General features: G+C 48.6%; 2 protein-coding genes across 4 annotated transcripts in view; both read left to right on the top strand.

Moving 5' to 3' along the window:
- The first annotated feature begins 180 nt into the window (after nt 1–180).
- The window catches only part of LOC106813378 (keratin, type I cytoskeletal 9-like), a 34,478-nt gene continuing 20,444 nt past the window's right edge, over nt 181–14,214 (top strand). Inside the window, exons 1-2 of one of the 2 annotated variants that reach the window (XM_014817511.1) lie at nt 182–541; nt 857–1,963. In XM_014817511.1, the coding sequence (XP_014672997.1) occupies nt 205–541; nt 857–1,359 (840 nt within the window). In that variant the 5' untranslated portion in view covers nt 182–204 and the 3' untranslated portion in view covers nt 1,360–1,963. Of the gene's footprint in view, nt 542–856; nt 1,964–14,214 lie in introns of those variants that run through there. The other variant, XM_014817512.1, reaches the window with a different exon arrangement.
- The window catches only part of LOC106813379 (glycine, alanine and asparagine-rich protein-like), a 21,540-nt gene continuing 13,498 nt past the window's right edge, over nt 6,173–14,214 (top strand). Inside the window, exons 1-4 of one of the 2 annotated variants that reach the window (XM_014817513.1) lie at nt 6,173–6,238; nt 6,653–6,981; nt 7,364–7,726; nt 14,004–14,008. In XM_014817513.1, the coding sequence (XP_014672999.1) occupies nt 6,654–6,981; nt 7,364–7,726; nt 14,004–14,008 (696 nt within the window). In that variant the 5' untranslated portion in view covers nt 6,173–6,238; nt 6,653. Of the gene's footprint in view, nt 6,239–6,652; nt 6,982–7,363; nt 8,360–14,003; nt 14,009–14,214 lie in introns of those variants that run through there. The other variant, XM_014817514.1, reaches the window with a different exon arrangement.

Genomic DNA, 14,214 nt, shown 5'->3' with positions numbered 1-14,214 from the left:
GTGTGTGTGTTTTGTGTGTGTGTGTGTGTTTTTGGTTGTGTGTGTTTGTGTGTTTGTGTGTGTGTGTGTGTGTGTGTGTGTGCGTGTGTGTGTGCGTGTGTGTGTTACATACCCCAACAATGTCACAGTCACAGCAAGCAATGCTAGTTCATAAGTTACAGAGCGGGATACCAATCTTATTCGTTATTTTCAACTATATTCAGAATGAAGATTTTCGTATCAGCAATCCTGCTGGCCTGCGTGGCCCAGGCAATGTGCTCTGCTTACGGACAAGGAGGCATCCGCGGCGTGCAGGGAGGCAACATCGGAGGAGGAGGAGGAGGAGGAGGAGGCGGGTTTAGGACAGGCGGCATTTCCGGTGGCGGACAGTTCAGCGGAGGTCGTGTTGCAGTTGGTGGCGTACGTGCCGGTGGATTCAGCGCTGGTGGCGCTCGCGGCGGCGGCATCAGGGTTGGTGGCGCTCGTGGCGGTGGATTCAGCGCTGGTGGCGCTCGTGGCGGCAGCTTCGGAGGAGGCAGTATCAGCTCCGGTATCAGTTCCGGTAAGCAATCACACACGGCAAAATGTTCTCAGTAAACCTTAAAGTAAAAGCTACTAGATGATAGATAATGCATGCGCAAGTGTGTACATGTATGCTTGTGCTCTTACTATTCTTCCATTTTCTAATGAATTTATTTTTGTCCTTATTCAAAACCGTACCATATAAATCTTACCTATTACTCGATATTCAAGCATTCGTATATCCCATTGATTTTATTTACTCGTGTCAAATACTGTCCGGTAAACAATCGTTAGTTACTGTTCGATATTCAAGCACTGCTCTCACTCCCACATTCCTCAATCTCTCTGTGTGCAGGCTTCGGTGGATCCCGAGGTGGAACCATTGACCCGAACAACTTTGCCAACATCGACGCCAGCGACTTTGGTTTCGACAACTTCGGCAACTTGTACATCAACGTTGAGGCTTTCGACTTCAGCAACTGGAGGAACGCCGCCCAGGCCGCCGCTCCCCGTGAGGCAATCAACGCCGCACAGACCGAGCAGATCGTCATCGGCCGTCGATTCCGATCCGGATCCGCCCGCCAGACGGAGACCAGCTCGGCCTCGAAGGAGGGCAGCGGCAACGGAGAAGCCGGCATCGAGTTGTCTGCCTCTCGCACCGCCTCCCAGGACGCCACCCAGCAGTTCACGCAGCAGGCGAGCGGAGAGGGCAAGACCGAGCAGGGAGCGACGTACGGATTCGAGAAGAACAACAACGGAGAGATCCGCTTCGCCCCGGTCAAGCTGGACTCTCTGCCCGTCCACTCCGGACCACGTAGCCAGGTTCCAGTGCGCCGCACCAGCCAGAAAAGCTACTAAGCTGCGTTGGACTCACGACTGCAACCCGGAACACTGACCTACCGACAATGATCCACGTACTTCGCGCAATCGCCAATCATCGGCAAATATCGGCAGACATCAGCAAACATCGCTGTATAGACACTAGGCAAACTCAATGACTCGGTCGTGGTTTCCGATACGCTTTTTCCGAATATCTCTGCTCTCCCTTCCTCCTCTCTTTCCCTACTCACCCCTCCCCCTCTCTCTCTCTCTCTCTCTCTGCACTCTCTATTCCTCTCCCGATCTCATATTCCTCTTAAACACCGCTGTGATGTAAAACAACATTCATCGCAACTGTTGGAATAATTTATTGTTTCTTACGCGCTAAATTCTCCGGTGAATACGTAAACGCGTAAAACATATCTACATATATGTAGATATTTCGGCGTCCCGTACTGGCGCTAACGCTCCTGCGTCAGCTCAGGGATAGAGGGAAGGATGTAACCGGGAGAGGACACGAAGATCCGAACCCGAGACTTGGCTTAAACGTGTAAAGCAATTGTGACAAATCAAGGCCAATCATGTGTAATTCGTCTCGTATATATTTATTCGCAACAAATAAAAATGCATTATCCAAAAGAAATCGACGATACGTTGTTTTTGTGTGCATGCGTGGAATTGTCGGCCATCACATTCACACCTCCTCATCAAAAGTTACCCCCCCCCCCGTTTTATTTTATCTACTGATGCCGCGTGGGATATCGAGATTTGGCTACATAATTATCTTATACACACTACACAGCGCTGTGCTTTACTGTTCAGCGAAAGAATACATGTAGGTTTTACAGTTAGGCTCTCGCAAATAGTAAAACACTGTTCCGGATATCTATGAAATTATATACATGGTTTGCAGTGCGCACACGTGTAATACACTGTGTGTTTCTAGAGGACATGTTATCACGGACATGTCATCAAGGGAAGACGTGCATGTTAGAGCATTAAAATCTGTGCGGCAGCAACCGCAGTAACACCAGCAACAGTAGCTAGTAGTAGTAGCAACAGCAGTAACACCATGGTGTTGTTGTTGCTGCTGCTGCTGCTGTTGCTGGTGTTACTGCTGTTGCTGGTGTTACTGCTGTTGCTGGTGTTACTGCTGTTGCTGGTGTTACTGCTGTTGCTGGTGTTACTGCTGTTGCTGGTGTTACTGCTGTTGCGCAACAGCAGCAGCAGCAGCAACAACAACACCAGCAACAGCAGCAGCAGCAGCGCCGTACTGGGTGGAACAAAATCAATGAGCCATCGACAAGCGCTAAACTGAACTACTCAGCTACTAGCGGAACTAAAAATGACGCGTATACAGACCCTAGTACAGGGCCGCGGTGCGGAAAGTAGGTCCACTAAGCGGCCGAAGAATTGTGGAAAAATTAAGAGCAAACCACGCGTGATATAATTAGCTGGCGACCTAAATATCAACACAAACAGCTACCAGTACTGATTATATACAATATATATATATATATATATATATATATATATATATATGTGTGTGTGTGTCACGCGTTACCGTTGGTGTGTGAGTGGTGTGTGCTGTGTGTGCGTGTGTGGAATGCATGTGTGTGTGTGTTGTGTTGTCTGTGTGTGATGTGTGTGTGATGTGTGGTGTGTGTGTGTGTGATGTGTGTGTGTGTGTGCTGTGTCGTGCTTTGTGTGTGTGTGTGTGTGGTGTGTGTGTGTGTGTGTGTGCCTTGTGTGTAGTGGTGTCTGTGCGTCGAGTGTGTGCAATGTGTGTGCGCGCGCGCGGTGTGTTGCTGAGTTGCGCGGTCTTGTTGTCATCACCTGGCTGATTTTACGAATATCACCCAAATATTTAAATTTCATAGTTTAGCGAAAGAACCTGTAGTTAGCATGTATTACGTGAGGCCGGGACTGAAAAAAACCAATTTCCCCGAGATAGCAGTCAATCGGAACGTTAACGGTTGACGAGCTTCGGTTCACCAAACATCCGCGTTGCCACGAACAACAATGAAAACTAATTCATTGCTATTATTAGCTGGCGCTCGCCCTCGCGTGCGGTATTATGCCTCTCATCGAACGCTGGGGTGCGCTATTTATATGTGCGATGTGCGGTGCGATATTATCTGTTACTGCGCGGAAATCGAAGCGATTGTCGTGAAATTGAGTTTCGATAAGCATGTCACATCGCCGCGCGCTCAGTAATCGCAGCGGCGGAAGGGCTACATGCGAGCACCGCTGACCAATGTTATGTGTTACCAGACAGCATGCCAGGCACACAGGACGACGGGCCTACCTCACCTCTACTCTCTCTCTCCTTCTCTTTCTCTCTCTATCTATCTCTCTTCTCGCTTGTCTCTTCCCCTCTCTCTTCTCTCCTTGCTCTCTCTCCCTTTCTACTTTTCTGCTTTATTTCTTCTCGCTTTTGTCCTTTTTTGCCACCTCACAATCTCTTCGTTATATGTGAAATCTATTATATATACACTTTACATATATAAACATAGTTCTTACTTCTCTTGCTCTCTTTCTGCTCTCACTCTATGCTACTGCATCACTATCATTGGCACCTCTCCTGCTCTTGTCTCTTCTCTCTCTTCCTCTCTCTCTCTCCTCTCTTCTCACTTCTCTCTTCTCTCTCTCTCTCTCTCTCTTTCTTATCTCTCTCTCTCTCTCACTCTCTCTCTCTTTTTTTTCTCTCTCTCTCTCTCCGCTTGTTCGCGATATCCCTGTATCTTTTCTCCATACTAACTCTTTTTTCTCTTGCTCTCATTTCTTTCACTTTCGCTTTGTCCCTCTCTCTCACTCACTTCTTCTCTCGGCGCGCGCTGCTCTCTATCTCGCTATTCCTGTATCTTTCTCAATCTAATTCTATCTTTTCCCTTTCTCTCTTTTCTTTTATTCTCTCTTGCCTCTAGGGTAAAAGTTTAGAGGCAATTCCCCTCTCACGCGTTTAACGGCGCTCGCATTGGATTCCAATCTACTCCAGCCACACGTAATGGAAGCGACACATGTACACACACACACACACACACCACACACACACACACACACACACACACACACACGCACACTACACACACCACACACACCCACACACACACACACACGCACACACCACGCGCTACGCGCCCACGCGCGACGGCGCACCCTCCCGCACTATCGCTACACGCACCACTGCACACGCACACGCACACGCACATCCACACGCACACGCACAAACGCACACGCCACACGCACACGCACAGCAGCACACGCACACGTCCACACACTACGCCACACACACACACAACGCCACACTGTACACTGCACACATCACACGCACCAATCTACCGAAATATTTCCCAAGTAACCGATAACTCAACTACTGATCAGCTTCACTCTGGCCCCCTCGCTCCCCCCTCCGCCCTCCCCTTCCCCCTTTCCCCTCCTACCCCCCTCTCTCTCTCTCTCCCCTCTCTCGGCCACCATCGCCTAGACGCATTCATGCGCTCTTGATTGCTAATAAAGCCGTATAAGACCGATCAAGGGCAGACGGCATGCTATTTTTTTTCTGCAGGATACAGCGCGTTAGGTGTCCGTGGATTTGGGGGAGCGGTGGACCGACCAGGCTCCTCTCCGCGGTCGCAGGTGCGGGTGCGGTGCGTGTGGTGGGGTGGGGCTGGGATGGGTGGGGTGGGCGCTGGGGTGGGGGTTGTGAGAGATATACAGAGTGTACTCTACGGTGCTTACCGTGCGAATCAAGATACCTCGTAAACGCAGGAGGAGGGAGGAACGCGAGGTATAGATATCTGCGTTGTTTTCTTTAGGGTGGGTGGAAGGAGAGGGTACAATGTTTAAGCGGTGGGAGGGGGGGGGTTGGCTGGGGACTGCAGTGGTAAGGCGGTGCGTGGTGGCTAAAATGAAATGAATTGAAAAGGTCTTAACAATAATGGAGGAAAATCGGTGTTTGGGTCAGGCTTAGCGTGGTAACAAAAGCTGTAGTGACTAATAGGGCTGGATCAGCAGCAGTGTTTGGGTCAGGAACGGGACATATAGATAGTGGTACTATATTACCTGTACCGACCTATTGGGCGGTAGAAGCAGTGTTTGCATGAAGCCGTGATGTTTGTTAGGATGTGAAACTGCAGTTTTTGACTAGAAGCTGAAGTGTTTTAGCCTCTTCCGCCCATCTCATATAGCTCGACCTCCTTCCACCCACCCTCCCATACACCCGACCACTAACAATAACATACAACATAAACAGACGATCTAACCTCAACGATGCACCATCTTACCTAATCATCGTACCCAACCTACACCGACCCTTCCAACCAACTCTACGCCCACCTATCAAATATCCCCGCCTCAACCAACCACTAATTTATCCTCCCACATACCAACCCACCCATCGCTATAGTCCCATCAATGAAATACCTTCATTCACTGCACAGACCCTTCGCTCTAACCCACTCACCCATCCACCCACTCATTAGTCCACTCACCCACCCATCGCTCTCACCCCTGAACCAACCAACCACCCACTCAATAATCAATGCACCCTGTCGCCTATTAGACCACGCACCACCCACTTAATCATTAATCCACCTGCAATCCCCCTCATCAGCTCACGCACCCACCCAATCATCAGCCCACGCACCCACCCATCGCCCTCACCCCCCGCGCGTCCTGGGCACACTGATCTATATAGCCAGCCACGTTGACCAGTGAAGCTTGCGCTGCAACAAGCTTTGCTGTGCAGATGGCTAACCGAGATAGCGTCCGCGGGTCAGCGTCCGCTCGTGTCGGCTTATAACGTCGGCTACGACCGTCCGTCGTCGCACAACTGCTTCACACTTGTAGACCGAGGCTCGTCGTCGTTCCTGCTGCTGTTTTTTTGCTCAATACTAAAGGACGCCAATACGAGAAGGTATGAGTCTTCGGAGACGGTCGTGTGGGGAGAATGTGCCAGCCGAGATACATGGTTGGGAGTGATGACGATGAGTTTGTTGATGACGATGTGTTGCATGCGTGTGTGGTGATTGTGTGCGTGCGTTTTTGTGTGCGCGCGTGCGTGTCTTTGCTCGTGTGTGTTTGCGTGTGTGTTTGCATGTGTGTTTGCGTGCGTGTTTGTTTGTATTTAGTTTGCCTGTTATGTATACACGTTTATGTTACGGTTTGTATGTATGGATATGACGTTAAAGTATAGTAGTGTAGTAGTATTGTAGAGTAGAGTAGTGTAGTAGTGTTTTAACCCGTAAGTATACATTTACACTTTAGCGGCTGTTACTGGCGTGTGCCTGTACCTCAGTGTGCATGACACACTCATATTCTCTTTCTACAGAATGAAGATCTTCGTATCAGCAATCCTGCTGGCCTGCGTGGCCCAGGCAATGTGCGGTAGTTACCGACAAGGAGGAGGAGGAAGAGGAGGAGGAGGAGGAGGAGGCGGGTTTAGAACAGGTGGCGCGCAAGTCAGGCAGGTCGTTTCCGGTGGCGCTGGACGCGTCGGTGGATTCAGCGCTGGTGGCGCTCGTGTCGGTGGATTCAGCGCTGGTGGCGCTCGTGTCGGTGGATTCAGCGCTGGTGGCGCTCGCGGCGGTGGATTCAGCGCTGGTGGCGCTCGTGGCGGCAGCTTCGGAGGAGGCAGTATCAGTTCCGGTATCAGTTCCGGTAAGTAACAAAGCGACCAAATGTTATGTCATAAACTACTACTACTACTAAAACATTACAAAAATAAAAGCGATAAGTGATAAAGTGTCTGCGAGCGTGCGTGTATCCGTGCGTGCGTGTGTGCGTGCCTGTGTGCGTGTATCCGTGCGTGCGTGCGTGCGTGCGGGCGTGCTTTCATCCGTTCGAGAGTGTGTCCGTGCTGTGTGTGAGAGATTCTGTACATCATAGTTCTGATATCTTCTGTATATATGTATACATAATGAATCACAGGACCTTACAGTATATCTTTTCTGTAATCCTATGCGATTCCTTCGTAAATAATCATAGATTATGCTCACACCCACCTTCCTATCTCTCTTTCTCTATGTGCCCCGTCGTTCAGGCTTCGGTATGGCTCAAGGTGGAAACATCGACCCCAACAACTTCGCCAACATCGACGCCAGCGCCTTCGGTTTCGACAACTTCGGCAACACGTACATCAACGTCGAGGCTTTCGACTTCAACAACTGGAGGAACGCCGCCCAGGCTCTCGCTCCCCGTGAGGCAATCAACGCCGCACAGACCGAGCAGATCGTCATCGGCCGTCGATTCCGATCCGGATCCGCCCGCCAGACGGAGACCAGCTCGGCCTCGAAGGAAGGCAGCGGCAACGGAGAAGCCGGCATCGAGTTGTCTGCCTCTCGCACCGCCTCCCAGGACGCCACCCAGCAGTTCAAGCAGCAGGCGAGCGGAGATGGCAGCACCAGTCAGGGAGCGACGTACGGATTCGAGAGGAACAACAACGGACAGATCCGCTTCGCCCCGGTCAAGCTGGACTCTCTCCCCGTCCACTCCGGACCACGCAGCCAAGTTCCTCAGCCAATGCGCAAAAGCTACCAAAAGTGGTAGAGGGCAGTAACAGCCATGACGTCATCGTCACGTAATCGACCTAATTACTAATTTAGCAACCTTTTTGCATGTGTATCGTAAATTAAATCGAAGTAATTGTGAATATCAACAACAGTTATTACAGAAACGGGGCCAAGATTGGACTCTTGCGCTTTTTTCCGGACGTATTATTTTCTCTAATACCTCTAATCGTTCGCGTTCCATTTCTCATCTGCGAGAAACGCGCAGACGACGTCACGTGATCAACATCCGGGCACATGCTCGCTAGGAGCGGGGCGTGGGTGTAGTACTCTTGAGTAACGTAACTACATGTAAAGTCGTATAACCGGGATGTTTATACAACCCGAGGCAACAATGCGAACCAATGATTTACAAGTGATAAGCAATTGTGACAACGTCGGGCCATCATTACTCGTTTATATATTTGTATATTTGTAATAATATATTGTAATATGTTTACACTAACAGTAAATATAAAATCTAAACCGAGCATTTGCGTTTATTTGATTTCACCTGTCACAATTTTTTTTTTTTATCATTACCACCACCACCACCACCACTACTACTATACTACTACTACTATACTACTACTACTATACTACTGCTGCTGCTGCTGCTGCTGCTGCTGCTGCTGCTGCTACTACTAATGCTACTGCTACTACCACTATCATTAATTATTTTTCACATAATTTCCGTGTAAATACTGTTGATATCGCCAGAAAATAAAAATTTACAAGCGGGGTGCTCTTGACAAAAGTAAGGTCCTACTCGCCGCACCTAATAGTTCGGGGTTGAAACTGATGTAGGTGAGATGTATTACGTTGTTGTTAAGTGCTTTAACCTTGCAAGTAGATTTCGTGTAATAATTGTTGATGCCTTATTGACGCCGAGGTTAGAATGATAGTACCACAATCGTCCCTATCCGCCTGGGTGATTTCATGGGGACTTAGCCCTCAACCAATCAGCTTCCGGGATAAGGCGGCTTCAAAAACAATATGTGAGGGAATTAAACAAACACAGTGACATGCAATGAGCGGACAGACAGTATACATACATCACACACGAACATCACAACACACACCTATCACACACACTATCACACACTACATGCACGTTTCCTGAATTCACACACCACACACCAAGGCAAGCCAACAACTTCGCACGCTCAATGAACGTAAGCGTAATGCAAAACGTAAACATAACAGTTACTTTCACTAAACTTACGAACTCTGATTAAGCTAATATAATGTGATAATAACCAATATAAATGCGTAATATATAATATCAAGCCTAATAATTAACTAAGCTATGTTAATACTTAGATACGATCTAATTAACAGGCATTTTATGAGCTACATAGGCGTAGTGACAATCAATTTGATAGTTCCTAAAAATATTTCAAAGGATTGGCTGTGGACGAGATAGAACCCTAGTTAACTAAAGCGTATGGTGTCGCAAAGAAGAGCTGGTTTAGTTAAGTTGACCTCGAGGGGAGCGGTCGTGAAAACGTGATCGGTCTACGACCGTGTACGTGGAATGAATTAAATAATTAGAATAGGTGGGCTGCGAGGGAAAGAGAGAAGAGAGCGAACGAGAGAGAGAGGAGAAGAGACGAAGAGAGAGAGACAGAGAGAGAGAGATGAGTGGCAGAGCATGAGAGAGAGAGAGAGCAGAGAGAAAAGAAGAGAGAGACGGGTGAGGCTTTAGGATGGACGAAGGATGGGACCGATGCGTGTGTAGGATGTAATGAGCCGTCGAAAGTGTGCTTCAGGAGAGACGGGAGGAGAGCTAGGTAATACCGGAAAAGTGTGCCGTAGAGAGTGTGAGCCGAGATAGTGTTACCAGAAGGTGTAAGCCGCAGGTGGTAATTTTTGCAAGGATAAAACGAATCTGAAATCAGCGGTAGAGAAGAGAAATCAGAGAAGTATGGAGACTGAGAGTGAGAGGCAGACTAAAGAAGATAGCGAGACGAGGGACAAGGGGAGATAAATCTAGGAGCTAGCGCATGCCCGCGATGTACCAGCAGGAGTGCGAGAGAGGAGGAGAAAGAGAAAGGCGAAAACAAAGAGAGAGAGAGGAGAGGCGAGAGATGGAGAGAGAGAAGAGAGAGAATGGAGAGAGAGAGAGAGAGAGAGAGAGAGAGAGAGAGAGCGGGGCGCAGAGAGAGAGACGAGAGAGATGGAGAGAAAGAGAGAGGAGAAAGAGAGACGCGAGAGACGCGAAGAGCGAGAGAAGAGGAGAGAGAGAGGAGAGAGAGCAGAGGAGGAGAGCCCGCCGATGAGAGAGCAGACCGCGAGAGAAAGCGGCTAGGAGAAGAGAGAGAGAAGAGGGAGAGAAGAGAGAGCGATGAGAGAGAGAGAGCCGAGAGAGGAGGAGTAGGGAGAGGTCCGATAGGCCATAAACCGACGACAGAGAGAGAGAGGTACCACCGTCGGAGCAGTCAACAACTAGTCATAGATTATAATGGCAAACTAACAGCTATGTAATTAATTACCTATATTTTATCCCTTTTACTACTCGGAAGAAAGGCGTCCGCAGTGTACAGAGTACTCAAACAGGCAATATACCGTCTCAGTACGAGAATAGTTAAGAAAGAAATTTCGTTTCCGCAGCCAGTGTCCTACACATATGCCGTAGTTTTCCCGCATATATCATATTGATGATTTTACATATTGTTGGTTTCCATCATTGTTTATTCTACCCACCCCCCGACACCGCCCCTACCGCCACACCCACCCCCCACCTCCCCCGTTTATTTGGCAAACCTATGAAAGAATACCGCACTTGATTTGTTTCAACAATACTCACGCAACATTTTTTCGTGCTTGCGCGCAAACCTTAAGTCGACTCTCTTCTCTCTCTCTCTCTCACCATACACACTCTCTCTCACTTTCTCTCTACATCTCATTCTCCTACTAAATCTCTAACTCCTCGAATCTCTCTTTCTCTACCATATCGTCTTCTCGTCATGTAATCTCTCACGCTGCCTCTACCTCTGTTTGCTCTATTCTCGTCTGTTTTCTCCAACGGCGCCCTCTCTATCTCTCTATTGTACTCCTCCGACGCTCGCTTTATATGCTCTACTTATCTGTTGTCAGAAGACATTCCGAAGCTCCATCCGTTATTCGTGGAATGAGTTCACACATACCAACACGGTGGTGAATGGTGCTGTGGTGGCTTACGCCGATTATTTGTTTTTTGCGTAATTCTGTCGTGCGCGAGCGTCGGCACTCAGTGTGGGTTTGGGTTATATGTTTGTGTGGATGTCTGTGCGTTCGGCGTAGTGTGCCGTGTCGGTCTTCGTGGCCGTTCATGTCGTCTGTCGCTGTCGCGTGCGTATGTGCGCTCCCGCCGTGTGTGTGTGTGCGTTTGTATGCCATTGCGTAGCCCCTGTTGCAATTATTGTGTGGCGCGGGCACACGCCTCGTGTGGGTTTAATGTATTTGTGTGTGGTGTGTGTGTGGTTTGTGGCGGTGTGCGTGTGGTGTGTGGGTGCTGTGCTGTGTGTGTGTTTGTGTGTGTGTGTGTGCGCGTATAAGTGTGAGCGAGCGCCTCGTGTGGGTTGGTCTAGGATTAGGGTTTAGGGTTTGGTTTAATGCTATGTTGTTATTCTTAGTGGGTATTATTCTTGAAACATCTACTTTCCATACACACATTCTCACTAGTTCTTTCTTTTCCTCTAACCAACCAAACTTAAAAATACGAAACTAAAGAACGTTAAAGTTAACACTGCTAAATGACATCGAGCAGAAACTTCATTTCATCTCTGATCTCCGAATTATGTAACAACTAGACATTACTACTAAAATACAGTTCACCCCGATTCGCGTATTTATTTCTGTTATGAACCGACAGATGGTGCTATCGGACCGCGTCGTCTGTTACGTGTCAAGTAGTGGAGCACTCGGCGACGAAGTACCGTTCAGCCGCTCAGCGACGCCCTCCACCCTACACAGGTAGTGCCAACCGTCGCATATGCTGTTCTCTTGTTCGAATGTTGTTCTTACACTGCGACGCGCCACTCCTCCTAAATGTCGGCCTCGTTAGCCATAAATTACGTCAGTCACGTGATTGTTAACGTCACGTGATAATTAGGCGATATGCTGTCGTATGCTAGCGTTCACGTGTCATTGCGCACGCGCGGTATTATGGGATGTCAAGATGGAGTCTGTAATATCTCGTATCGCTGTGTTCTTCGCACACAGTGCAGCGGGGCTCACGGTAAGTGCTAGTGATAACACAATGCTGTTCTCTTGTTATTGTACAATGGTGGGGGATGAGGAACGGGGCGATGCGAGCGGGGGTCCCCCGGCGCGTGGCGTAGGAGATGGGAGGCGCTGCCGCGACTGGGTTGACGGGCCCCGGGCGCCCGTGGGGAGGGGCCTCAGTCCCCGCACCGGGGTTCCAGTCGTCCCACCAAACAAACCAACAAAACACACAACACACGCGTGAAAAAACAACACACCAAAGGCTCACAAAACGAACCTCACACCCAACACCCACCAACATCGACCACCCCACCCCCCCAACTCCCCCACAACTACCCCCACGCCCCACCAATCCAGACAAACCAACCAAGAAAACAACCAAAATGGCCAACCAAGAACACACACGCCCAGGACAAGAAACATCAACCACACACAACATAAACAAAACACCACAAACCAGCAGCCACCACCCCCGACCCACCCACGCCCAAACACTAAAAACACAATAATCACTATACACAACACTGTAAACACACCTAATCAACAACTACAAAAACACACACCACACAATAATAACACCCATACCCCCACAACAATGAATAAAAATCACCACACACCACAAAAATATAAACACCACTTCCATAAACAACATAACAAAAACAAGATACACCATCAAAAACTCGATATTAGCCGAAACAAACCAGTTAAATATTATAACTAGACACAAAATTAATTACAAAATTGAAGAATTATAGAATATAAGATTTATTAAGCCAGTACATATTGTAGTAATACAGATCAATATACTTAGACAAAAAACGGATGAATTAAATAATAATTAAAAATAGAATAAATATTAACGTTAGAGATAAAATAATAGAATGAGAGAATTAGATAATTAATAATGTGGAAGATAAAAGTATAATAATTAGATAAAGAAAAAATAAGAAAAAGAGTTGACTTAAAGTGTTTAAGAACGCGAGTTATTTCCACAAAATCCGAGTCAAATTGCAGCTAATATGAATGCATCCGCGGCGAATCTCCACTGACCCATAGCCCGCGAGCAAAACCCCCGGCCCGAATAGCAATAACAGACTGCGATGCGAAATTGTTTAGACTTCCTCCCACGTCGCCGCGTTGCATAGCGATGCGTCCGAGTGCGAAGGCGAGTCGAACGAACTATTTTTTTTTTTGTTTTTTTTTGGTGCAGACTAGATGACCGCGAGAGATGATATATAGGTCCTGGCCACTGCCCATTAAACAGCGGTGGTGAAAGGCTAGCCTACTTTGAGTCCACTCACTTTTAAACCTCGCGACTGGAATGCGACGTCGGCGGTGTACAGCTGATACTTACTGCCGACGAAACCGCCACCAACGCGCGTCGATTCTGCCAGCGGCAGTGCTGCCATCGTGCGTGGGTGGCAGGTTCGCGAAGCTTTGCAATCCTAGAAACTAGTATTATCCGCGAGACGTGTGTGTGTGTGTGTGTGTGTGTGTGTGTGTGTGTGTGTTGTGTGTGTGTGTGTGTGTGCGTGTGTGTGTGTGTGTGTGTGTGTGCGGCGTGCGTGCGTGCTGCGTGTGTGTGTGTGTGATGTATGTGTGTGTGTGTGTGTGTGTGTGTGTGGCGTGCGTGGCGTGCGTGCGTGCGTGCGTGGTGTGTGTGTGTGTGTTGTGTGTGTGTTGTGTGTGTGTGTGTGTGTGTGTGTGCGTGCGTGCGTGCGTGCGGTGCATGTGGTGTGTGTGTGTGTGTGTGTGTGTGTGTGTGTGTGTGTGTGTGTGTGTGTGTGTGTGTGTGTGTGTGTGTGTGTACCAGTGTATTTACGCCGTCAATGAAACTTTTTTCCTTATCTGTCGCTGCAATCGTGCGCCGATGCGCGCATGGGCATTGCACCACGCGTAGCCGAAATAAGGCCGGTGGGTTGACAGGTCAAGTGCTGAAGTGTTGCACGCGAATAAGTGAAACTGGTCCAGTGTGTGTGTGTGTGTGTGGTGTGGTGTGTGTGTGTCTTGTGTGTGTGTGTGTGTGTGTGTGTGTGTGTGTGTGTTGTGTGTGTGTGTGTGCGCGCGCGGTTGTGTGTGTATGTGTGTATTCGAGTGCACTGTGTCTGTGTCTATAAGTGTTTGGCGATATCAACAG

Source organism: Priapulus caudatus, unplaced genomic scaffold (genome assembly GCF_000485595.1).
Source record: "Priapulus caudatus unplaced genomic scaffold, Priapulus_caudatus-5.0.1 Scaffold762, whole genome shotgun sequence".
In the NCBI taxonomy this organism is placed as follows: domain Eukaryota; kingdom Metazoa; phylum Priapulida; class Priapulimorpha; order Priapulimorphida; family Priapulidae; genus Priapulus; species Priapulus caudatus.
The sequence above is the reverse complement of the archived record's forward strand: the minus strand, read 5'-3'. Positions and strand labels throughout refer to the sequence as shown.